At 39.7% G+C, this 20080-nt stretch overlaps 1 protein-coding gene across 1 annotated transcript in view; it reads left to right on the forward strand.

Moving 5' to 3' along the window:
- The window catches only part of PAK1 (p21 (RAC1) activated kinase 1), a 240750-nt gene that overhangs the window by 44916 nt on the left and 175754 nt on the right, over positions 1–20080 (forward strand). The window contains 1 exon segment of the mRNA XM_053708687.1: positions 1947–2141. Coding sequence (XP_053564662.1) covers positions 1964–2141 — 178 coding nt within the window. The 5' untranslated portion in view covers positions 1947–1963.

Below are 20080 nucleotides of genomic sequence, written 5' to 3' on the forward strand. Positions count from 1 at the left end.
AGAATGAAGGATGAATGCTAAGGTGCCCATATAATGACGTAGTGAGCAGGTGTTTCTGCTCTCTACGTTGGCTAAAGAACAGACCAGGCAGTAAAGCCGGAGCAAGGAGCATTAACGCTCTAAGTACAATATAGATTTATTGACAAACGTTTGTGATGAAACCATAAAAAATATGGCAATTTAGGTTGGACACACTGGAGGAATAATAATTTAGTTTTAGATTACAATACATTTACCATCACTTTAAAGGGATACTGAAGCTAATTTTTTTTTTTTCATGATTCAGATAAAGCATGCAATTTTAAGCAACTTTCTAATTTTACTCTTGTTATCAATTTTTCTTTGGTCTTTTGGTTTCTTTATTTGAAAAAACAAGAATGTAAGCTTAGGAGCCGGCCCATCTTTAGTTCAGCACCTGGCTACAGCTTGCTGATTGGAGGCTAAATGTACCCACCTATCCATAGTGATGAACCCAAAAATTGGAGTAAATTAGAAAGTTGATTAAACTTGCATGCTCTATCTAAATCATGTAAGAAAAAAACTGGGTTCAGTATCCCTTTAATGCATTTTACTGGAATATTGTATGTGGTTTGCAACAAAGTATGTTAATTATATACTGTTCACTTTGTTGGAAGAGTTATTTTTTTCCATTCTGGGAGACTGACGTTTCAGAACTGCTCCATATAAGACTCGGGGTAGATCTTAATCCAGCACAATTTGTTATCATAGCATGTGTTTATTTTTTAAATACAAGTATTTTTGAAAATTGCTTGTAATACTCTTCATAAGCCAAAGGTTTATGTGTTGAAATTGACTTGTATGTCTCTTTAAAATGTTTCAGGGATCATCTAGAATAGAGATAAAGATTTAGTTTCAAAGGGACAGACTAGTCCAAAATAAACTTTCGTGATTCAGAAATAGAGAGTGTCATTTTAAACAATTTTCCAGTTTACTTTTATCACCAATTTTTTGCTTTGTTCTGTTGGTATTCTTAGTTAAAAGCTAAACCTAGGAGGTTCATATGCTAATTTTTAAGCCCTTGAAGGCTGCCTTTTGACAGTTTTTCACCACTAGAGAGTGTTAGTTCGATGTTGGTTCATGTGTGTCCTATAGATAACACTGTGCTCACGCATGTGGAGTTCCAGTGAGCCAGCTCTGATTGGCTAAAATGGATGTCTGTCAAAAGAACTGAAATAAGGGGGCAGTTTGCAGAGGCTTAGATACAAGGTAATCACAGAGGTAAAAAGTGTATTTATGTAACACTGTTGGTTATTCAAAACTAGGGAATGGATAATAAAGGGATTATCTATCTTTTTAAACAATACAAATTCTGGTGTAGACTGTCCCTTTAAGGTGACATTTTTACTTGTAGGTTGTAATGTCATCCAGAATTGTTTGATTAGCCTAAAAAAAGGTCACAATTTGGAATCTGGATAAAAAACAAAAAACATAGCATACATTTTTTATTTTGAGCACATCCATTTATTTGTCCTGGTTAAATTTATGGTTTTGGGACAGTAACTGGAGAAAGCCATCATGCACCTGTAAAATATATGCTTATTAGGTATGTGCAAAACATCTATATTCAGTAGTGAAACGAATCCCCACAATAGCCGCCATTTGCAGATTTCATTTCATTCCAGTTCTGTATTTATAAACAAAAGTGAACAACACAAATATCTGTTAGCACAGATATTTTTCTGTTGCACTTTTTTTCTTTTTGTAATAGATCAAGTGCTGGAACAAACTGAATGCCGCAAACTGTCCATTTTCGGGATTCATTTTACTAATGAGTCACTAAAATTTTGTGTAGTTACATATTGCATTTATGTCCTTTTTTTTTAAGGCTTAAGAGCCATATTCTTTTAAATAGATAATGTGATACCATTTACTAAGGCATATTATAAACATTCCTTTCTTTCTCTCAAACCCTCTTCCAACAACAGGGGTGGGATTTCTAAAGATGTCCGACAATGCCCTAGAGATAGAAGACAAGCCCCCAGCTCCACCCATGAGGATCACGAGCACACTGATTGGAACCAGCATCAATAACTGCAGTACATTAAACCATGGGTCCAAACCACTGCCTCCTAATCCTGATGAAAAGAAGAAGAAAAAGAAGGCATTTTTCCCAGAGAAAAGTATGTTGTTTGTTTGTACCCATTTAAGAAGCATTGTCCTACGTTAGTTGTAACCCCTGCAAACGTTTTGAAAAGTATTTTTTTTGTCTTTCCGTAGTAGCAGTCACCAATAAAGACCTGACCATTTTTTTGTTAAGGTCTGGGCAGAAAACCCAAAACCTGAGGCCCAACCATTTCAGAGGGATATTGGACATCCCCCTTCGTGTTACATTGTTTCTTTAAAGGGACACTGTACCCAAAAATTTTCTTTTGTGATTCAGATTGAGCATGAAATTTTAAGCAACTTTCTAATTTACTCCTATTATCACATTTTCTTCATTCTCTTGGTATCTTTATTTGAAATGCAAGAATGTAAGTTTAGATGCCGGCCCATTTTTGGTGAACAACCTGGGTTGTCCTTGCTGATTGGTGGATAAATTCATCCACCAATAAAAAAGTGCTGTCCAGAGTACTGAAACAAAAAAACGCGTAGATGCCTTTTCCAAATAATGATAGCAAGAGAACGAAGAAAAATTGATAATAGGTGTACATTAGAAAGTTGCTTAAAATTGCATGCTCTTTCTGAATTACAAAAGAAAAAAATTGGCTTCAGTGTCCCTTTAAGTGATGGTAAATCCTAGCGTTTCAAAAAGGCTAGGATTTACCAGCACTAAAAATAAAGGTGACTTTCATTAAGGAGTTAAAAAAACAAAACAAAAAAACGTGTAAAAGTCACTGTTATGGGGGAACTTCCAGGCAGCGGCCATGATCAGTCACACTTATGCAAGCTGCTCCAGCATTTTAGTATCATCCATATGATTTCGCTATACGGTATATGGAGTATAAGAGAGAGAAATCGACAGTATTGAAATCTACTAAAGAGCGCCTACCTATTGAGCCCAACTTTACTGAGCTTGCTGCTGGCTTTGGAGTCCGGGGATGTTATCGCGGCTGAGGCCTCCAACACTAACTACATCAAAGAGAATCAATTTGGATATAACATGGAGACATGTGATAGAACTCTGCTTTGCGTTGTGACGCACCTTCTAAACCAACATTTTTAAGAACCTAATGGACAGCATTTTGATAGCATGGAACGAAATCACCAGACAAGATCTATATCTTGAAGACAACTTATACCGTGCAGCAAAGGCACTGACTTATGAGATCCACACAGATGGAACGGAGAAGTCTGAGTGCGAGTATAGAGCTTTAGAATACACAGTTTCTGGTCGAGTCAGAGGCACAACATTGATATGGGCCATGTTTGGATGCGGGACTAATGCCTTACGCCCAGACTCCCAACAGCAGACAATTACCGACATTAGGAGTGGTGGCAGCTGCGGTCACTGTCCCCATGCACATACATCTCCAGTGAGCCGTTTTATTTTGTCTGATGGGAACTCTCTGTATTGGAAGTCCGGTATAGGATAAACGATATGCCGCCTTCAGGATATCTGCATATTACTAAGCTGATACCTCTCTCTCCGTGGACGCACTACTCTCTATAAGCCTTTCACGTTGTCTTAATAAACCCTAATGAAGGTTAATGTGCCTGATGCTCAGGGGACTTTGACAGTGAACGCAGATACAGGTTCCAAATAATATATAGGAGTGTACTTACCTCCACATGTACTAGTTAAATATGTTTCTCTTGTAAGGTGTATCCAGTCCACGGGTTCATCCATTACTTGTGGGATATTCTCCTTCCCAACAGGAAGTTGCAAGAGAACACCCACAGCAGAGCTGTCTATATAGCTCCTCCCCTAACTGCCACTCCCAGTCATTCTCTTGCAACTCTCGACAAGAAAGGAAGGATCAAGAGATATGTGGTGACTTAGTGTAGTTTTACCTTCAATCAAAAGTTTATTTTTAAACGGTACCGGCGTTGTACTGTTTTACTTTCAGGCAGAAATTAGAAGAAGAATTCTGCCTGGAGGTTGATGATCTTAGCGGTTTGTAACTAAGGTCCATTGCTGTTCTCACACATAACTGAAGAATATGGGAAAACTTCAGTTGGGGGAAGGGTCTGCAGATTACCTGCTTTGAGGTATGTTCAGTATTTTTATTTCTAGAGAGATGAATAAGTTCTAGAAAATGCTGACAGAGCCTTGTGTATTTGAGGTAAGCCTGATGCAGTGATTTAACAGCGACTGGGATCATGCTTACAAAACAGGGCAATACTCATGTTAATATTCATATTACTTAGTGACAAAACGTTTACATGATTTCATAAATAGGACGTTTTTTTCTCTGAGGGAGATAAGTCTTTATTTGGGGCCTAGTTTCCACATGGCTAGTCACATACTCCTAGGATTATTTTCTTAAGGCCCTTCTAACATCCAGTAACATGGTGGGAGGGGTCTATGTTGGCACTCTAACTACGCAGTTTTAATTCAGACAGACATCCAGCTTCCCTAGAGGTTTCCTCTGACATCTGAGGACCATTTCAAAGGGGTTATTTCTGCACAAAATAGTTTTTGAGGGCAGGTAGGAGCCTCAGCAGAGCTGTGGCAAGGTGCTCAATTGACTTTTAACGTTTTTAACGTTTTTCAATCCGGTTTGGGGCCTAAGGGGTTAATCATCCATTTGCAAGTGGGTGCAATGTTGCTTTAGTCCCTTACACACACTGTAAAAATTTCAAAGACTTTACTGTATTTTTACACTGTTTTGCAGTTTAAGTGCTAGTTTTTTTTCTCTTAAAGGCACAGCAACGTTTTTGTTTAATTGCTGTTTCACCTTTATTAAAGTGTTTTCCAAGCTTGCTGGTCTCATTACTAGTCTGTTAAACATGTCTGACATAGAGGAAACTCCTTGTTCAATATGTTTTGAAGCCATGGTGGAACCCCCTCTTAGAATGTGTACCAAATGTACTGATATTTCTATAAACTATAAAGACCATATTATGGCGCTTAAATATTTATCTCCAGGGGATTCTCTGACTGAAAAGAGGGAGATTATGCCATCTAGCTCTCCCAATGTGTCAGAACCTATAACTCCCGCTCAAGTGACGCCAAGTACATCTAGCGCGTCTAATTCTTTTACCTTAAAGGACATGGCGGCAGTTATGAATGCTACCCTCTCAGAGGTATTCTCCAAACTGCCAGGGCTACAAGGAAAGCGAGACAGCTCTGGGGCTAGAACTAATACAGAGCTTTCTGACGCTTTAATGCCTGTGTCCGATATACCCTCACAATACTCAGAAGCCGAGGCAGGTGAGCTTCTATCTGTGGGTGACATTTCAGACTCAGGGAAGGCGTTACTTCAGTCTGATTCTGAAATGACAGCGTTTAAATTTAAGCTTGAACACCTCAGCTTATTGCTTAAGGAGGTTTTAGCGACTCTGGATGACTGTGACCCCATTGTGGTTCCAGAGAAATTGTGTAAAATGGACAAATACTTTGCAGTGCCTGTTTACACTGATGTTTTTCCAGTCCCTAGGAGGTTTTCGGAAATTATTACTAAGGAATGGGATAGACCAGGTGTGCCGTTCTCTCCCCCTCCTGCTTTCAAAAAGATGTTTCCCATAGATGCCGCCATACAGGACTCGTGGCAGACGGTTCCTAAGGTGGAGGGAGCAGTCTCTACCCTAGCTAAGCGTACAACTATCCCCGTCGAGGACAGTTGTGCTTTCCTAGATCCTATGAATAAAAAATAGGAGGGTCACCTTAAATTTTTTTTTATACATCAAGGTTTTATTCTCCAGCCTCTTGCATGCATTGCCCCAGTTTCTGCTGCAGCGGCTTTTTGGTTTGAGTCTCTTGAGGAGGCTCTACAGGTAGAGACCCCACTAGACGATATTCTAGACAGGATTAAAGCTCTTAAGTTAGCTAACTCCTTTATTTCTGACGCCATTTTTCATTTAGCCAAGCTAACGGCTAAGAATTCAGGTTTTGCCATTTTGGCGCATAGGGCTTTATGGCTTAAGTCCTGGTCAGCAGATGTTACTTCAAAGTCTAAGCTTCTTAACATCCCCTTCAAGGGACAGACCCTATTCGGGCCTGGTCTGAAGGAGATCATTTCTGATATTACTGGAGGAAAAGGGCACGCCCTTCCTCAGGATAGGTCCAATAAGTTAAGGACCAAACAGAATAATTTTCGTTCCTTTCGAAACTTCAAGAGTGGCGCAGCTTCAGTTTCCTCTAATGCAAAACAAGAGGGAAATTTCGCCCAGTCCAAACCAGTCTGGAGACCTAACCAGGCTTGGAACAAGGGGAAGCAGGCCAAGAAAGCTGCGGCTGCCTCTAAGACAGCATGAAGGAGTAGCCCCTGATCCGGGACCGGATCTAGTAGGGGGCAGATTTTCTCTTTGCCCAGGCTTGGGCAAGAGACGTCCAGGATCCCTGGGCATTAGAGATTGTTTCCCAGGGATATCTTCTGGACTTCAAAACTTCATCTCCAAAGGGGAGATTTCATCTCTCACAATTATCTGTAAACCAGATAAAGAGAGAGGCATTCTTATGTTTTGTTCAAGACCTACTGGTTATGGGAGTGATCCACCCAGTTCCAAGGGAGGAACAGGGGCAGGGCTTCTATTCATATCTGTTTATAGTTCCCAAAAAAGAGGGAACTTTCAGACCAATCTTGGATCTCAAGATCCTAAACAAATTTCTCAGGGTCCCATCCTTCAGGATGGAGACTATCCGAACCATCCTCCCTATGATCCAGGAGGGTCAATATATGACTACCGTGGACGTAAAGGATGCTTATCTCCACATTCCGATTCACAGAGATCATCATCAGTTCCTCTGGTTCGCCTTCTTAGACAGGCATTACCAGTTTGTGGCTCTTCCCTTCGGGTTAGCCACAGCACCAAGAATCTTTACGAAGGTTCTAGGGTCCCTACTGGCGGTTCTAAGGCCACGGGGCATAGCAGTGGCTCCTTACCTAGACGACATTCTGATACAGGCGTCAAGTTTTCAAATCGCCAAGTCCCATACGGACATTGTTCTGGCCTTTCTGAGGTCTCACGGGTGGAAGGTGAACGAAGAAAAGAGTTCTCTCTCCCCTCTCACAAGAGTTTCCTTCCTAGGAACACTGATAGATTCAGTAGAAATGGAAATTTTTCTGACAGAGGTCAGGTTATCAAAGCTTCTAACTTCCTGCCGTGCTCTTCATTCCACTTCTCGGCCGTCAGTGGCTCAGTGTATGGAAGTAATCGGCCTAATGGTAGCGGCAATGGACATAGTTCCGTTTGCCCGCCTACATCTCAGACCACTGCAACTTTGCATGCTCAATCAGTGGAATGGGGATTACACAGATTTGTCCCCTCTGCTAAATCTGGATCAAGAGACCAGGGATTCTCTTCTCTGGTGGTTATCTCGGGTCCATCTGTCCAGGGGAATGAGTTTCCGCAGGCCAGAGTGGACTTTAGTGATGACAGATGCCAGCCTTCTGGGCTGGGGCGTGTTCTAGAACTCCCTGAAGGCTCAGGGTTCGTGGACTCGGGAGGAAGCCCTCCTTCCGATAAACATTCTGGAACTGAGAGCGATATTCAATGCTCTTCAGGCTTGGCCTCAACTAGCTGCGGTCAGGTTTTCAGTCGGACAATATCACGACTGTAGCCTATATCAACCATCAGTGGGGAACAAGAAGCCCCCTGGCAATGTTGGAGGTTTCAAAGATAATTCTATGGGCAGAGGTTCACTCTTGCCATCTCTCAGCTATCCATATCCCAGGAGTAGAGAACTGTGAGGCGGATTTTCTAAGTCGGCAGACTTTTCATCTGGGGGAGTGGGAGCTCCATCCGGAGGTATTTGCCCAGCTGATTCAACTATGGGGCAAACAAGAACTGGATCTGATGGCGTCTCGTCAGAACGCCAAGCTTCCTTGTTACGGGTCCAGGTCAAGGGGTCCCCAGGCAGCGCTGATAGATGCTCTAGCAGTGCCCTGGTCCTTCAGCCTGGCTTATGTGTTCCCACCATTTCATCTCCTCCCTCGTCTGATTCCCAAGATCAAGCAGGAGAGAGCTTCGGTGATTTTGATAGCACCTGCGTGGCCACGCAGGACTTGGTATGCAGATCTGGTGGACATGTCATCCCTTCCACCATGGTCTCTGCAGCTGAGGCAGGACCTTCTACTCCAAGGTCCTTTCAAACATCCAAATCTAATTTCTCTGCGACTGACTGCTTGGAGATTGAACGCTTGATTTTATCAAAACGTGGTTTCTCAGAGTCGGTCATTGATACCTTAATTCAGGCTCAAAAGCCTGTCACCAGGAAAATCTATCATAAGATATGGTGTAAATATCTTCATTGGTGTGAATCCAAGGGTTACTCATGGAGTAAAGTCAGGATTCCTAGGATATTATTATTTCTCCAAGAAGGATTGGAGAAGGGATTGTCAGCTAGTTCCTTAAAGGGACAGATTTCTGCACAAGCGTCTGGCAGATGTTCCAGACGTCCAGGCGTTTTGTCAGGCTTTAGTTAGAATCAAGCCTGTGTTTAAACCTGTTGCTCCACCATGGAGTTTAAATTTAGTTCTTAAAGTTCTTCAAGGGGTTCCGTTTGCACCTCCTGCATTCCATAGATATCAAGCTTTTATCTTGGAAAGTTCTGTTTGTGGTAGCTATCTCTTCGGCTCGAAGAGTTGCAGAGTTATCTGCTTTACAGTGTGATTCCCCTTATCTGATCTTCCATGCAGATAAGGTAGTTTTGCATACCAAACCTGGGTTTCTTCCTAAGGTGGTATCTAATAAGAATATCAATCAGGAGATTGTTCCGTCACTGTGTCCTAATCCTTCTTCAAAGAAGGAACGTCTATTACACAATCTTGACGTGGTTCGTGCTTTAAAGTTTTATTTACAAGCTACTAAGGATTTTCGTCAAACATCTGCATTGTTTGTTGTCTACTCTGGACAGAGGAGAGGCCAAAAGGCTTCGGCATCTTCTCTTTCTTTTTGGCTGAGAAGCATAATCCGTTTAGCTCATGAGACTGCTGGCCAGCAGCCTCCTCACAGAATTACTGCTCATTCCACTAGAGCGGTAGCTTCCACATGGGCTTTTAAAAATGAGGCCTCTGTTGAACAGATTTGTAAGGCAGCGACTTGGTCTTCGCTTCATACTTTTTTCTAAATTCTACAAATTTGATACTTTTGCTTCCTCGGAGGCTATTTTTGGGAGAAAGGTCTTGCAGGCAGTGGTGCCTTCCGTTTAAGTTCCTGCCTTGTCCCTCCCTCATCCGTGTCCTAAAGCTTTGGTATTGGTATCCCACAAGTAATGGATAAACCCGTGGACTGGATACACCTTACAAGAGAAAATAAAATGTATGCTTACCTGATAAATTTCTTTCTCTTGTGGTGTATCCAGTCCACGGCCCGCCCTGTCACTTTAAGGCAGGTGTTTTTTATTTTTAAACTACAGTCACCACTGCACCCTATAGTTTCTCCTTTTTCTTGCTTGTCTTCGGTCGAATGACTGGGAGTGGCAGTTAGGGGAGGAGCTATATAGACAGCTCTGCTGTGGGTGTCCTCTTGCAACTTCCTGTTGGGAAGGAGAATATCCCACAAGTAATGGATGAACTCGTGGACTGGATACACCACAAGAGAAATTTATCAGTTAAGCATAAATTTTGTTTTTCCATGTCATCTCTATGCGTTTTTATATAGTTTTTTTTTTTTTTCTCTTATCTTATAACTAACTATATGCATATGAAGTTTTGCTAGCCCTACATCCTAGTTGATAAGTTACCTCAGTTAATTTGTCATTAACAAAACTTTGGTTGTGAATAGTTATCTTAATCCTATATATTCGTTTTAAAGGCCATATGGAAGCTTATTTCCCCTTGTAGCGGTAACTTTAACCAATGTGTTTAGTCAATGACTCCAGCACTAAAAATATATTTATCTTCGTATTGAGACTCCCCTGCAAGATCTCATTATTATAACCTTGATATCTGACTGAATTTATATATATATATATATATATATATATATATATATATATTCTTACTCCTGTGATCCGCTGTTGGTTACAGCTGAGCTGTTGATATAGTCCCTTCCACTAATCTATTTAGCTCTATGGGGTCGACAGATATACAAGCATCCCTATAATTATGGATACACTCTATTATATTGTCAAGGGGTTGGAGCATGTTTACAAGTTAGTGCCTATTCCCGAGTGACGGGGTCTAAATATCCAAGAAAGTGGAAGACAGATTTTCATGTATTTTGGTATTTACATATCCGAATCTTGGTTCTTAACCAATATAGGTTTTAACAGTTCTTTTTTAATTCAAGACTGCAGACCCTTTCTTTTTTATAGCTACCATAGCTACATAGTATTATAGATAGCAACATAAATATGTTTTTTAAGCAATTTGGGATAACTATATCTACTAGACGCAACTCATAGTCTGTTACCAAGGTGTGGTTCTTAGTCTTAACAATTGACTTAACATCTTTCAATCCTTACAGAATAATTAGGGGATGTCTAAATTACCCGCTTGAGATAACAGCTTTTCTCTGAGAAAGCGTACTTTCTCAGAACTGGTTGATTAACAACATGTCAGTAGGGAGTAGCGTAAAATAAGACGGAGCAACTATTACAGTGTATATCAGAAGTCAGATTGTTTCCTCTATTAATAACTCAATACTTATTCTATGTTCCATGAGTGAATTGCAACAATTAAATCTTTTTTTGATGTTATACAGGTAGCTATTTCATTTTATAGCTGCTGGCCCTCCTATCATATTCCCCCCCCCCCCAACAACCTAAAAGTACAACCAGAGACTCTAAGCGTGGTTTCCCTTGCAAAACACCGCAATCATTTTTACATATTCTAATATCCTTATGCTTTTAAACCCACTTCTTTAATATATTTCACATGAGCTACTATAAACATGTGTTAATAAACTATATTGTACAGAGAAGTTGACCATACTCAAGTAAATATATAGCTACTGGATAGTAGATTCATATTGAGCTCCATAAAAGATATTTAAATTCTATCTACAAGCTATTATACTCTTCCCAAAGTTTTATATTTAGATTTACTGGAAGCCCAAAAGTGGCTTCAAATAAATATGGGAGACATATACTTAAATTTAAAACAGAGGTTTAGTACATTTACGTTGGTTATCAAAAGCAAATCAGTATGCTTGTTATATAGTGACATTTAAACTATAGTTATGCTATCTATATGATTATAGAACGTACCGACCTGTACCTTTTCAATTTAACTTAACTTTATCTGTAAGGTAACAGATTCAATTATACATTTTTTTTATTCATGTAGATGCAGCTGGTATGATCTCATTTCTACTTTTTCATTGTACTTGTATATCATTTACATTACTGATTGTCTTCTGTACCATATACTAAAACCCAATAAAAAAAGTCACTGTTATTTTGCCACGGTTTCACTGTTAAGAGCCCCTGGCCGCCAACGGCACAGCTAAAACATTTTTAATGAAGTATCTTTTACACCTTTTTAGCCAATAGCCGTGCTAGCATACTGCACTGTGCCAAATGGTTAGCATGGCTTTTGTCTTAGACAGGGCTGACAAACCCAGGAGCCACTGGCTCCTGGAATTTCCCCTCCTTGCTCCTAACTTTTGTGTTATTCTTCATATATCTATATATAGATACCACTATCTGGCTCATAAAAGTACTTCTGGCTCCTAAATATTAAACAGATTTGTCGACCCCTGGGCTAAGAGATGGAAACGTCAACTCATTGAAAAAATTGAGCTGTGCAGTAGGCGGCTGGGGGCTCTTATATTTGGAACATGAATGTAATTGACCCTCTTCTGACTGGCCGAATTTGTCTACAAATTGAATTTTAATCCTGCGATCGTGCATTTTATTGCGAGATTTCAATGATGGGATTGCGTCAGGTGGGGAGTGCCTATGACGCTAGGCATGCCCTCCAGCCCACAATTCTATTCAGGAAGCGCGTTTGGCTTCAGTACAGCCAAACAGCTTGGACGTTCTATGCTGTCTTAATGGTGCTTAAGCCCAGTGCAGTTAGGACAGCATCGAACGTCCTAACGGTGGGAAGGGGTTAAAAAAGGTACCTTAAAGGTTTTGACATAAAATTTACCAATAAAATAATTTAAAAAAGGAGACCCTAAGGGCCCAATTATCAAAAAAATCACAGGCATGGAGAAGTCATGTTAAAACGTGTTTTTTTTTTTTTTTTTTTTTTTTTTTTTTTATTATTATAGTGTAATGTATATTGTAATGTATGTGTCTCCTAAACATGCATAATCCAGCATAGCAAATAAACCTTTCTCAAGATAAAATTTGCCTTTATTAAATTCTTAGAAGAATTTACAGTACTGAGGAACCTTCTTAGATAATCTCACTAGACCAGAGAGCTTTACAGAACCATTTTCAATTTGTTTGCCTGCACTTCCTATTTAAATAATTAGAAAAAGTCTCCTAATCAATAACACAAAAAGTCCCACCACACTAGACTGCCGTTTGACTTAGATTAGGTGATGTGCCATTACTGAGATCAGTGGGTATGTCAGAAAATAAAGCATTTTTATCCGTTGCCATGAGCTGTAGGGTTTGCTGTTCTAAGACATAGCTGGAGAGTGATCTCTTGTGGTGCATATCGATGAGTCCTTTTTCAGACAACAGATGAGTAGCATATAACGTATCTTTTGCAAGTGCAGGCAGCAAGCACAATGGCAGAGGTAAGAGTTCTGATGCAAAAGGTTCTTGGCGCTGCTGCGGATCCTGCTCCTTAACGGAAACAAAATATATATATATTTATTTATGCAGCACTACAGCATTTGTGGCTTGTTTTTAATCTGGGGCTCCAGATCCTTTATCTGATTGAGAGGCCTCATCTTTGCGAGGGAGTAAGATTCAGTACTTGCCAGGTCATAATGGAGTAAATCGGCTTTTGATTGCCATCTCTCTTACATAGTAGCAAATTCTCCAACCGTGCGTAGATGAGGTTTTACCGCCATGATTATTGAAAGATATGATATTGCCGAAAGACTGTATACACAGGTTGTAAGTGTAGGCTTCAGGCCCTGTTTGCCCAATCCTCAGCACATGAATCATAAAAACAGCAAATATAAGTTTACTTTAAGAGCTGATAAGCTCATCAAGTTGGGAGCCCGCTTATAGCCCTCATAACCATCAACACTCTAAATCGGTCACCCACAGGAAACACAACTATCCAGAGTAAGAAGATCCATTTCTAAGGTTCCAGTAATACCACACTTCCTCGTTGGCTTCCTTGGTACCAAGAGACCCGGATGCGACTCATACATAGTGTATATGTGTTGGATTTTGATTTTAATTTCTATCCATGGGGGAACACCTACTTTCCAATATTTTGCTATACACGATTTCATTACCGTACATAAAATTCTAATAAAACCATTAATGCGTCTATTGTATCTCTGAATATATTCATGAAGTTATGCTTGGGTAATAGTAAGCTGTATGTGATCATCCAACAAGTGGCTAAGCATAGAGGAAAGTAATCTCCAAATATTTTGTATTTCCCCACATTCCCATCACATATGTTTATATGTACCTATTTCCTTACAACCCCTGTAACATAACCTGTAATTGTTTTGGGTCATATGCGATGTTCAGAGGGGTCAGGTACCATTTAAATATAGTTTTAAGGGAATTCTTTTTTAGATCTGCTCTCAAGAGACCCCTAGAGTCCAAATTGAATATATTGTCCCATGTTTCTTTGCCCAGGGAGAGCTCTAGCTCCGTTTCCCATCTAAGCATAACTGAGTTTTTGGATGTGTCTCCGTTTTTTTGTAGAGCTATATATAATCTAGTTATAACGTGTTTAGGTCTGGTATGTACTGCATAGATAAGTTTCAAAATGGTTTTAGTCTTGCATGCACATGTCTTAAAGGGACAGTTGAATGTAAAATTGGTTTTTATATGAATGTATTTCCAATGACTTGTTATACCAGCTGGAGAGTATAAAATGTATGAGAAATTGCATTTTTCAGTTTATTTGTGTATATGAAGTAGCTGGTTTTGTGTTTTTAAACCACAGCCTATTACAATGGGTTGAGCTTCAGGTAATATATCTCATTATGTTATCACTTAGTGTACACACACTTGATTCCTTATCTTTTATATTTGTCTAGAAAACCAAAGCTCAATACTTAGAGAGAACAATGGAAAATTATCATTTTATTACTTAACTATCCTGCACCCCACTGGGAGTGTAATCTCTTCTTCTGGCTCAATAGCATATACTCCAGTATAGAAACTTTCAGTATAGGTTGGGATACCACAGGCTAAATCAGCTATTTAAAATGCCAAAATAGGCGTAAAGGAGCTAATTGTAAACAATTTAAAACACACAGCAGGTAAAATGAATCATTGGGAACAATTTAAAGGGGAGAAAATGTTTGGGTAAACTGTCCTTTTAATATATTTATTTAGTGAGAAGAATATTTGCAGGTATAAATACCAATGCATCTCAACTGGGGATATTTTTTCCTGTAATTGGGAGAATGTCATTATTTTATTGTGTACTAGAAGATCTGTCACGCGATATAGGCCTTTATTTTCCCATTTAGCAATTCCACTCCAAAACTCCCTACCCAGCAGATATCTGATTGGCAGAAGGGTAGATCCGACTGGCCACAGTCCCCTTTTTTCAAAGAAAATTCAGACCAGATATACCTTGTGGTATCTGTCACAGGAGACCCACCCCTTTTTGGTTGACAAGATAATGACTTTGAGTCCCAATTGATTGTATCATGTGCATCCCATCACCCCATATCTGACTCCATTTTAATCCAACTTGCATCCCTTTTTGATCTGCAAATTAAAGCATCTTGAGCCAATCTATAGTATTCCAGTAAATTAGGTATTCCCAATCCTCCTAAGGATCTGTGCTTTGTCATTATTGTATTGGATATTCTAGCTGTTTTTCCCCTCTAATAAATGTCAAAATTTCAGACTGTATGGCTGTCAATTCAGGAATTATGATTTTAATTGGGAGGGATCTAAAAAGATAGAGAAGTTACATCTTCTCCATTTTTGAAGATCTTTCCTAACAGACCTGTAGAGTGGGGTGTAATTAAATTTATATAGATGCTGTGTTTGGGCTGTTAAATGTATTCCTAAATATATTAGGGACTGTTTGTCTTGCTGAAAGTTAAAATTAATATCTAGTCATTTTTTAGTTTGGGGGGGGGGATTTCTATAGGTAACATTTCGCATTTATCTAGATTTACACAATATCCTGATATCTTAGAGAATTTATCCAGGAGCTCATGTAAGTTAGGTAAAGATATGAGTGGCTTGGTAATGGTGAGTAAGATATCGTCTGCAAAAAGGGTCTGTTTATATTCCAAATCCTTTATCACTACCCGCCGAGATATCTGGGTTGGATCTAATTCTGGCCGCCAACGGTACGTTGCACAGCGTGAACAGAAGAGGGGACAAAGGGCCGCTTGTCTCATTCCATTTAAAATTGGGAACGATTTAGACTTATAACCCACCGACACTTGTGCGTATGGCGAGTCATATATTGCCCTTAAGGTGTTAATGAATGGGCCATCAAAATTCATGTGAGGCAAAGTCATCTGCATGTATTGCCAGTTTACCCTATCAAACGCCTTCTCCGCATCCCGTGATAGGAGCAGAGAAGGCGTTTACGACTCATTCAGAAAGTGTATAATATTTAATAGGCGTCTTATATTATCGGGGGCCTCTCTATCCTTAATAAAAAAAAATGATTCCAATGAATCCGGTCGGGCAGAGTATTTATTTTTAAGCCTATAGGCTAAAATTTTAGTAAAAATCTTTAAGTCCTGATTGATGAGGGAAATTGGGCGGTAATTGGCGCACTTTTTAGGTCTTTACCTGCTTTAGGTATGACTACAATCTTGACCTGCAGTAATTCAGTATGAATTGTATATCCCTCCATGATATAGTTGCAAAATTTGGTTAAATGAGGTATAAGGATATCCCTAAATGATTTGTAGTATTCCCAATGAAAGCCATCAGGAACCACCGCCTTTCCTAGTTTAAGAGTTTTAACGACCAATACCACTTCTATTTTTGTTACAGGGGAATTCAGGACTTTTTTGTCCTCTTCCGAAAGATGCTAGGGGGTATCTCCCTTCCGTATCCGCTATTGTGGATTTATGAATAAAATTAATCGAGTAGTGAATGAGAATGGACACCCCTCATTTTAGTATCAGCTGTAGCGTGATAATCTCTGGTAAAGCATCTGGCCCAATACTGGGGAATTCAATCTTACACAAAATGAGTTTCCTGTAGAAACGGTGTATTTTTTTTAAGAGCATTGTAAAGGGACACTGAACCCAATTTTTTTCTTTTGTGATTTAGATAGAGCATGCAACTTTCTAATTTACTCCTAATATCAATTTTTCTTCGTTCTCTTGCTATCTTTATTTGAAAAAGGCATCTAAGCTTTGGTTCAGACCTCTGGACAGCACTTTTTTTTTATTGGTGGATGAATTTATCCACCAATCGGCAAGAACAACCCAGGTTGATCACCAAAAATGGGCCGGCATCTAAACTTACATTCTTGCATTTTAAATAAAGATACCAAGAGAATTAAGAAAATTTGATAATAGGATTAAATTAGAAAATATCTTAAAATGTCATGCTCTATCTGAATCGTAAAAGAAAAAATTTGGGTTCAGTGACCCTTTAACCCCTTAATGACAACTGACGTACCAGGTACGTCATGCATTAACTAACAGTTAATGACAATAGACGTACCTGGTACGTCAGTTGTCTAAGAGAGTGCTGGAAGCGATCGCAATCGCTTCCAGCAGCTCTCAGGGTATTGCAGTGATGCCTCCATATGGAGGCATCCTGCAATACCTTTTCAGAAGACTCAGATGCAGAGAGAGCCACTCTGTGGCCCTCTCTGCACCGGTAGCGATGGTGCCGGTTCGTTGGTGGGTGGGAGCACATCAGGGAGGCGGGTGGGCGGCCCATCGCTACCCAGCATCCGGTTCCTGTAAGTGCTATGTGCACGCCGGGTACCGATTACATGGCCACTGACACCAATGAGAAAGGAAGGGGGGACAAAAATGAATGAAAAATAAATAAATATATAAGGATCTGGGAGGGGGAGGGGGTTGGGGTATTGTGGGGGGCTGCTACACTACAGAAAACATTAAAAATGGCAAAAAATTGCAAAAAACACTTGTTTTGGGGGCAAATTGGGTACTGGCAGACAGCTGCCAGTACCCAAGATGGCGGCAATTAGGTAGGGGAGAGGGTTAGAGAGCTGGGGGGGGATCATGGAGGTTGGGGCTAAGGCAGGGGTCCATCACAGCTAAAACATTTTAATTTTTTTTATTAAAAAAAAGAAAAACTCCTTTTATTTAGTACTGGCAGACTTTCTGCCAGTACTTAAGATGGCGGGGACAATTGTGGGGTGGGGGAGGGAAGAGAACTGTTTGGGAGGGATCAGGGGGTGGGATGTGTCAGGTGGGAGGCTGATCTCTACCCTAAAGCTAAAATTAACCCTGCAAGCTCCCTACAACCTACCTAATTAACCCCTTCACTGCTGGGCATAATTTACGTGTGGTGCGCAGCAGCATTTAGTGGCCTTCTAATTACCAAAAAGCAATGCCAAAGCCATATAAGTCTGCTATTTCTGAACAAAGGGGATCCCAAAGAAGCATTTACAACCATTTGTGCCTTAATTGCACAAGCTGTTTGTAAATAATTTCAGTGGGAAACCTAAAGTTTGTGACAAAATTTGTGAAAAAGTGAACTTTTTTTTTTATTTGATGACATTTGGCGGTGAAATGGTGGCATGAAATATACCAAAATGGGCCTAGATCAATACTTTGGGTTGTCTTCTAAAAAAAAATATATACATGTCAAGGGATATTCAGGTATTCCTGACAGATATCAGGGTTCCAATGTAACTAGCGCTAATTTTGAAAAAAGTTGTTTGGAAATAGCAAAGTGCTACTTGTATTTATGGCCCTATAACTTGCAAAAAAAGTAAAGAACATGTAAACATTGGGTATTTCTAAACTCAGGACAAAATTTAGAAACTATTTAGCATAGGTGTTTTTTGGTGATTGTAGATGTGTAACAGATTTTGGGGGTCAAAGTTAGAAAAAGTGTGTTTTTTTTCAATTTTTTCCTCATATTTTTTATATTTTTTTTATAGGAAATTATAAGATATGATGAAAATAATGGTATCTTTAGAAAGTCCATTTAATGGCGAGAAAAACGGTATATAATATGTGTGGGTACAGTAAACGAGTAAGAGGAAAATTACAGCTAAACACAAACACCGCAGAAATGTAAAAATAGCCATTGTCATTAAGGGTAAGAAAATTGAAAAATGGTCCGGTCATTAAGGGGTTAAGCAACTTTCTAATTTACTCCTATTATCAAATTTTCTTCATTCTCTTGGTATGTTTGTTTTTTTGATGAATAACCTGGGTTGTTCTTGCTGATTGGTGGATAAATTCACCCACCAATAAATAAGTTCTGTCCAGGGTTATGAACCAAAAATAGCTTAGATGTCTTCTTTTTCAAATAAAGATAGCAAGAGAACGAGGAAAAATTGATAATAGGAGTAAATTAGAAAGTTGCTTAAAATGGCATACTCTTTCTGAATCACTAAAGAGAAAATTTGGGTTCAGTGTCCCTTCAACCTGTAAGCCCTGCACAAATATTTAGTCTGCACCTTCCTGTCATGTGCTTTAATTACTGGGAGATTTCTGTTGTCTGCAGCAGTGTCATGCGGTTTCCCAAACATCTGATAATCTGAGACTTATGTTTCTAGATGCTGGTAGATACTAAACTGTTACTGTTTAGCTTAGATGGGTCACATGTGACTACACTGCATTTTCAAACCTGTTGTCCAGTCCTTCCAACACCTTTTTAATTTTTTCACTTTATTCGTTTAGATACAACATATGCGCAAATCCTTGAAACAATGTTTGTGTGTAATACATTTTGAGAAAATGTGTTGTCCTGTTCTATGCTGCTGTTTTCAATTTAAAGGAGTAGGCATCCAGAGGGAGGTACTGTTTATGTTCCACATACTGTGTGGGAATCAATTGGATGCTTGGTTGGACCTCAATAGACTTTCTGAGATAATGGAAGCATCCTTCTGTTGCCTAGTGGCTACAGCATCTTAACACCTGTCCGGCTCCCTCTTTAATTTACTTTAACAGGCATCCCTTCAACATGAAATCTATCGAGCACCTTGCTGTCCTCTTGCCACTCCCTTAATATGCAATGGTCTTTCAGACATGTATGTATTGGGTACTTGTAAAGCACGGCTAATCACCCGTAAGGGTCTCAAGGCGCTGCTCATTTTATCGACCTCGGAAAGGTTGAATGGACCTCGCCGGGGATCAAAACTGCAACCATCGGGTTGCTACAGAGCTCAGCCACAATGCATTAGCATGCTGAGCTATCTCACCTTGTTCCTGATCTTCAACATAAGCGGTCTAGGCCCACTGAGATATATGGTTCCAAATTTGGCCTTTGGATGATGTCCTTAAATTACAATCACTTTTTTCCTTCTTTTTGGTGTCAGTATTCACTTGCTTTTGCTCCTGACCCGGTTGGGTGGGGTGACATGGACAAACACACTATTCATCAGGACATCAACTCCCCTCTTTAGCAATTCCTATTTTTTCCCCTGTGATTGTCCCCCCCCCCCCCCCTAGGTTCCTTCTGTCTACTCAGGTTCTCCTTATAATACATCAAACTTCTCTCACAAAAGATGTTCTTGACCCCTCCACTTCGATTCTATATAAGTAGGCTATTTTATATTAAAAACCCACTTACTGTCAACATTTTTCCTAAAAATGTAGGCACTTCTGTGCTGATTTAAACAGAAACTTTAAATAAAACGTAACTGATTTCCAAATTATTATTACTTATTTGTAGAACGCCAGCAGATTCTAGCACTATAAACATAGGCATGATATGCAAGGTAACAACATTTATAGGGATCAAGTGGGTAGAGGGCACTGCCGAGAGTTGCACTGT

This window comes from Bombina bombina, chromosome 3 (assembly GCF_027579735.1).
Source record: "Bombina bombina isolate aBomBom1 chromosome 3, aBomBom1.pri, whole genome shotgun sequence".
NCBI lineage: Eukaryota > Metazoa > Chordata > Amphibia > Anura > Bombinatoridae > Bombina > Bombina bombina.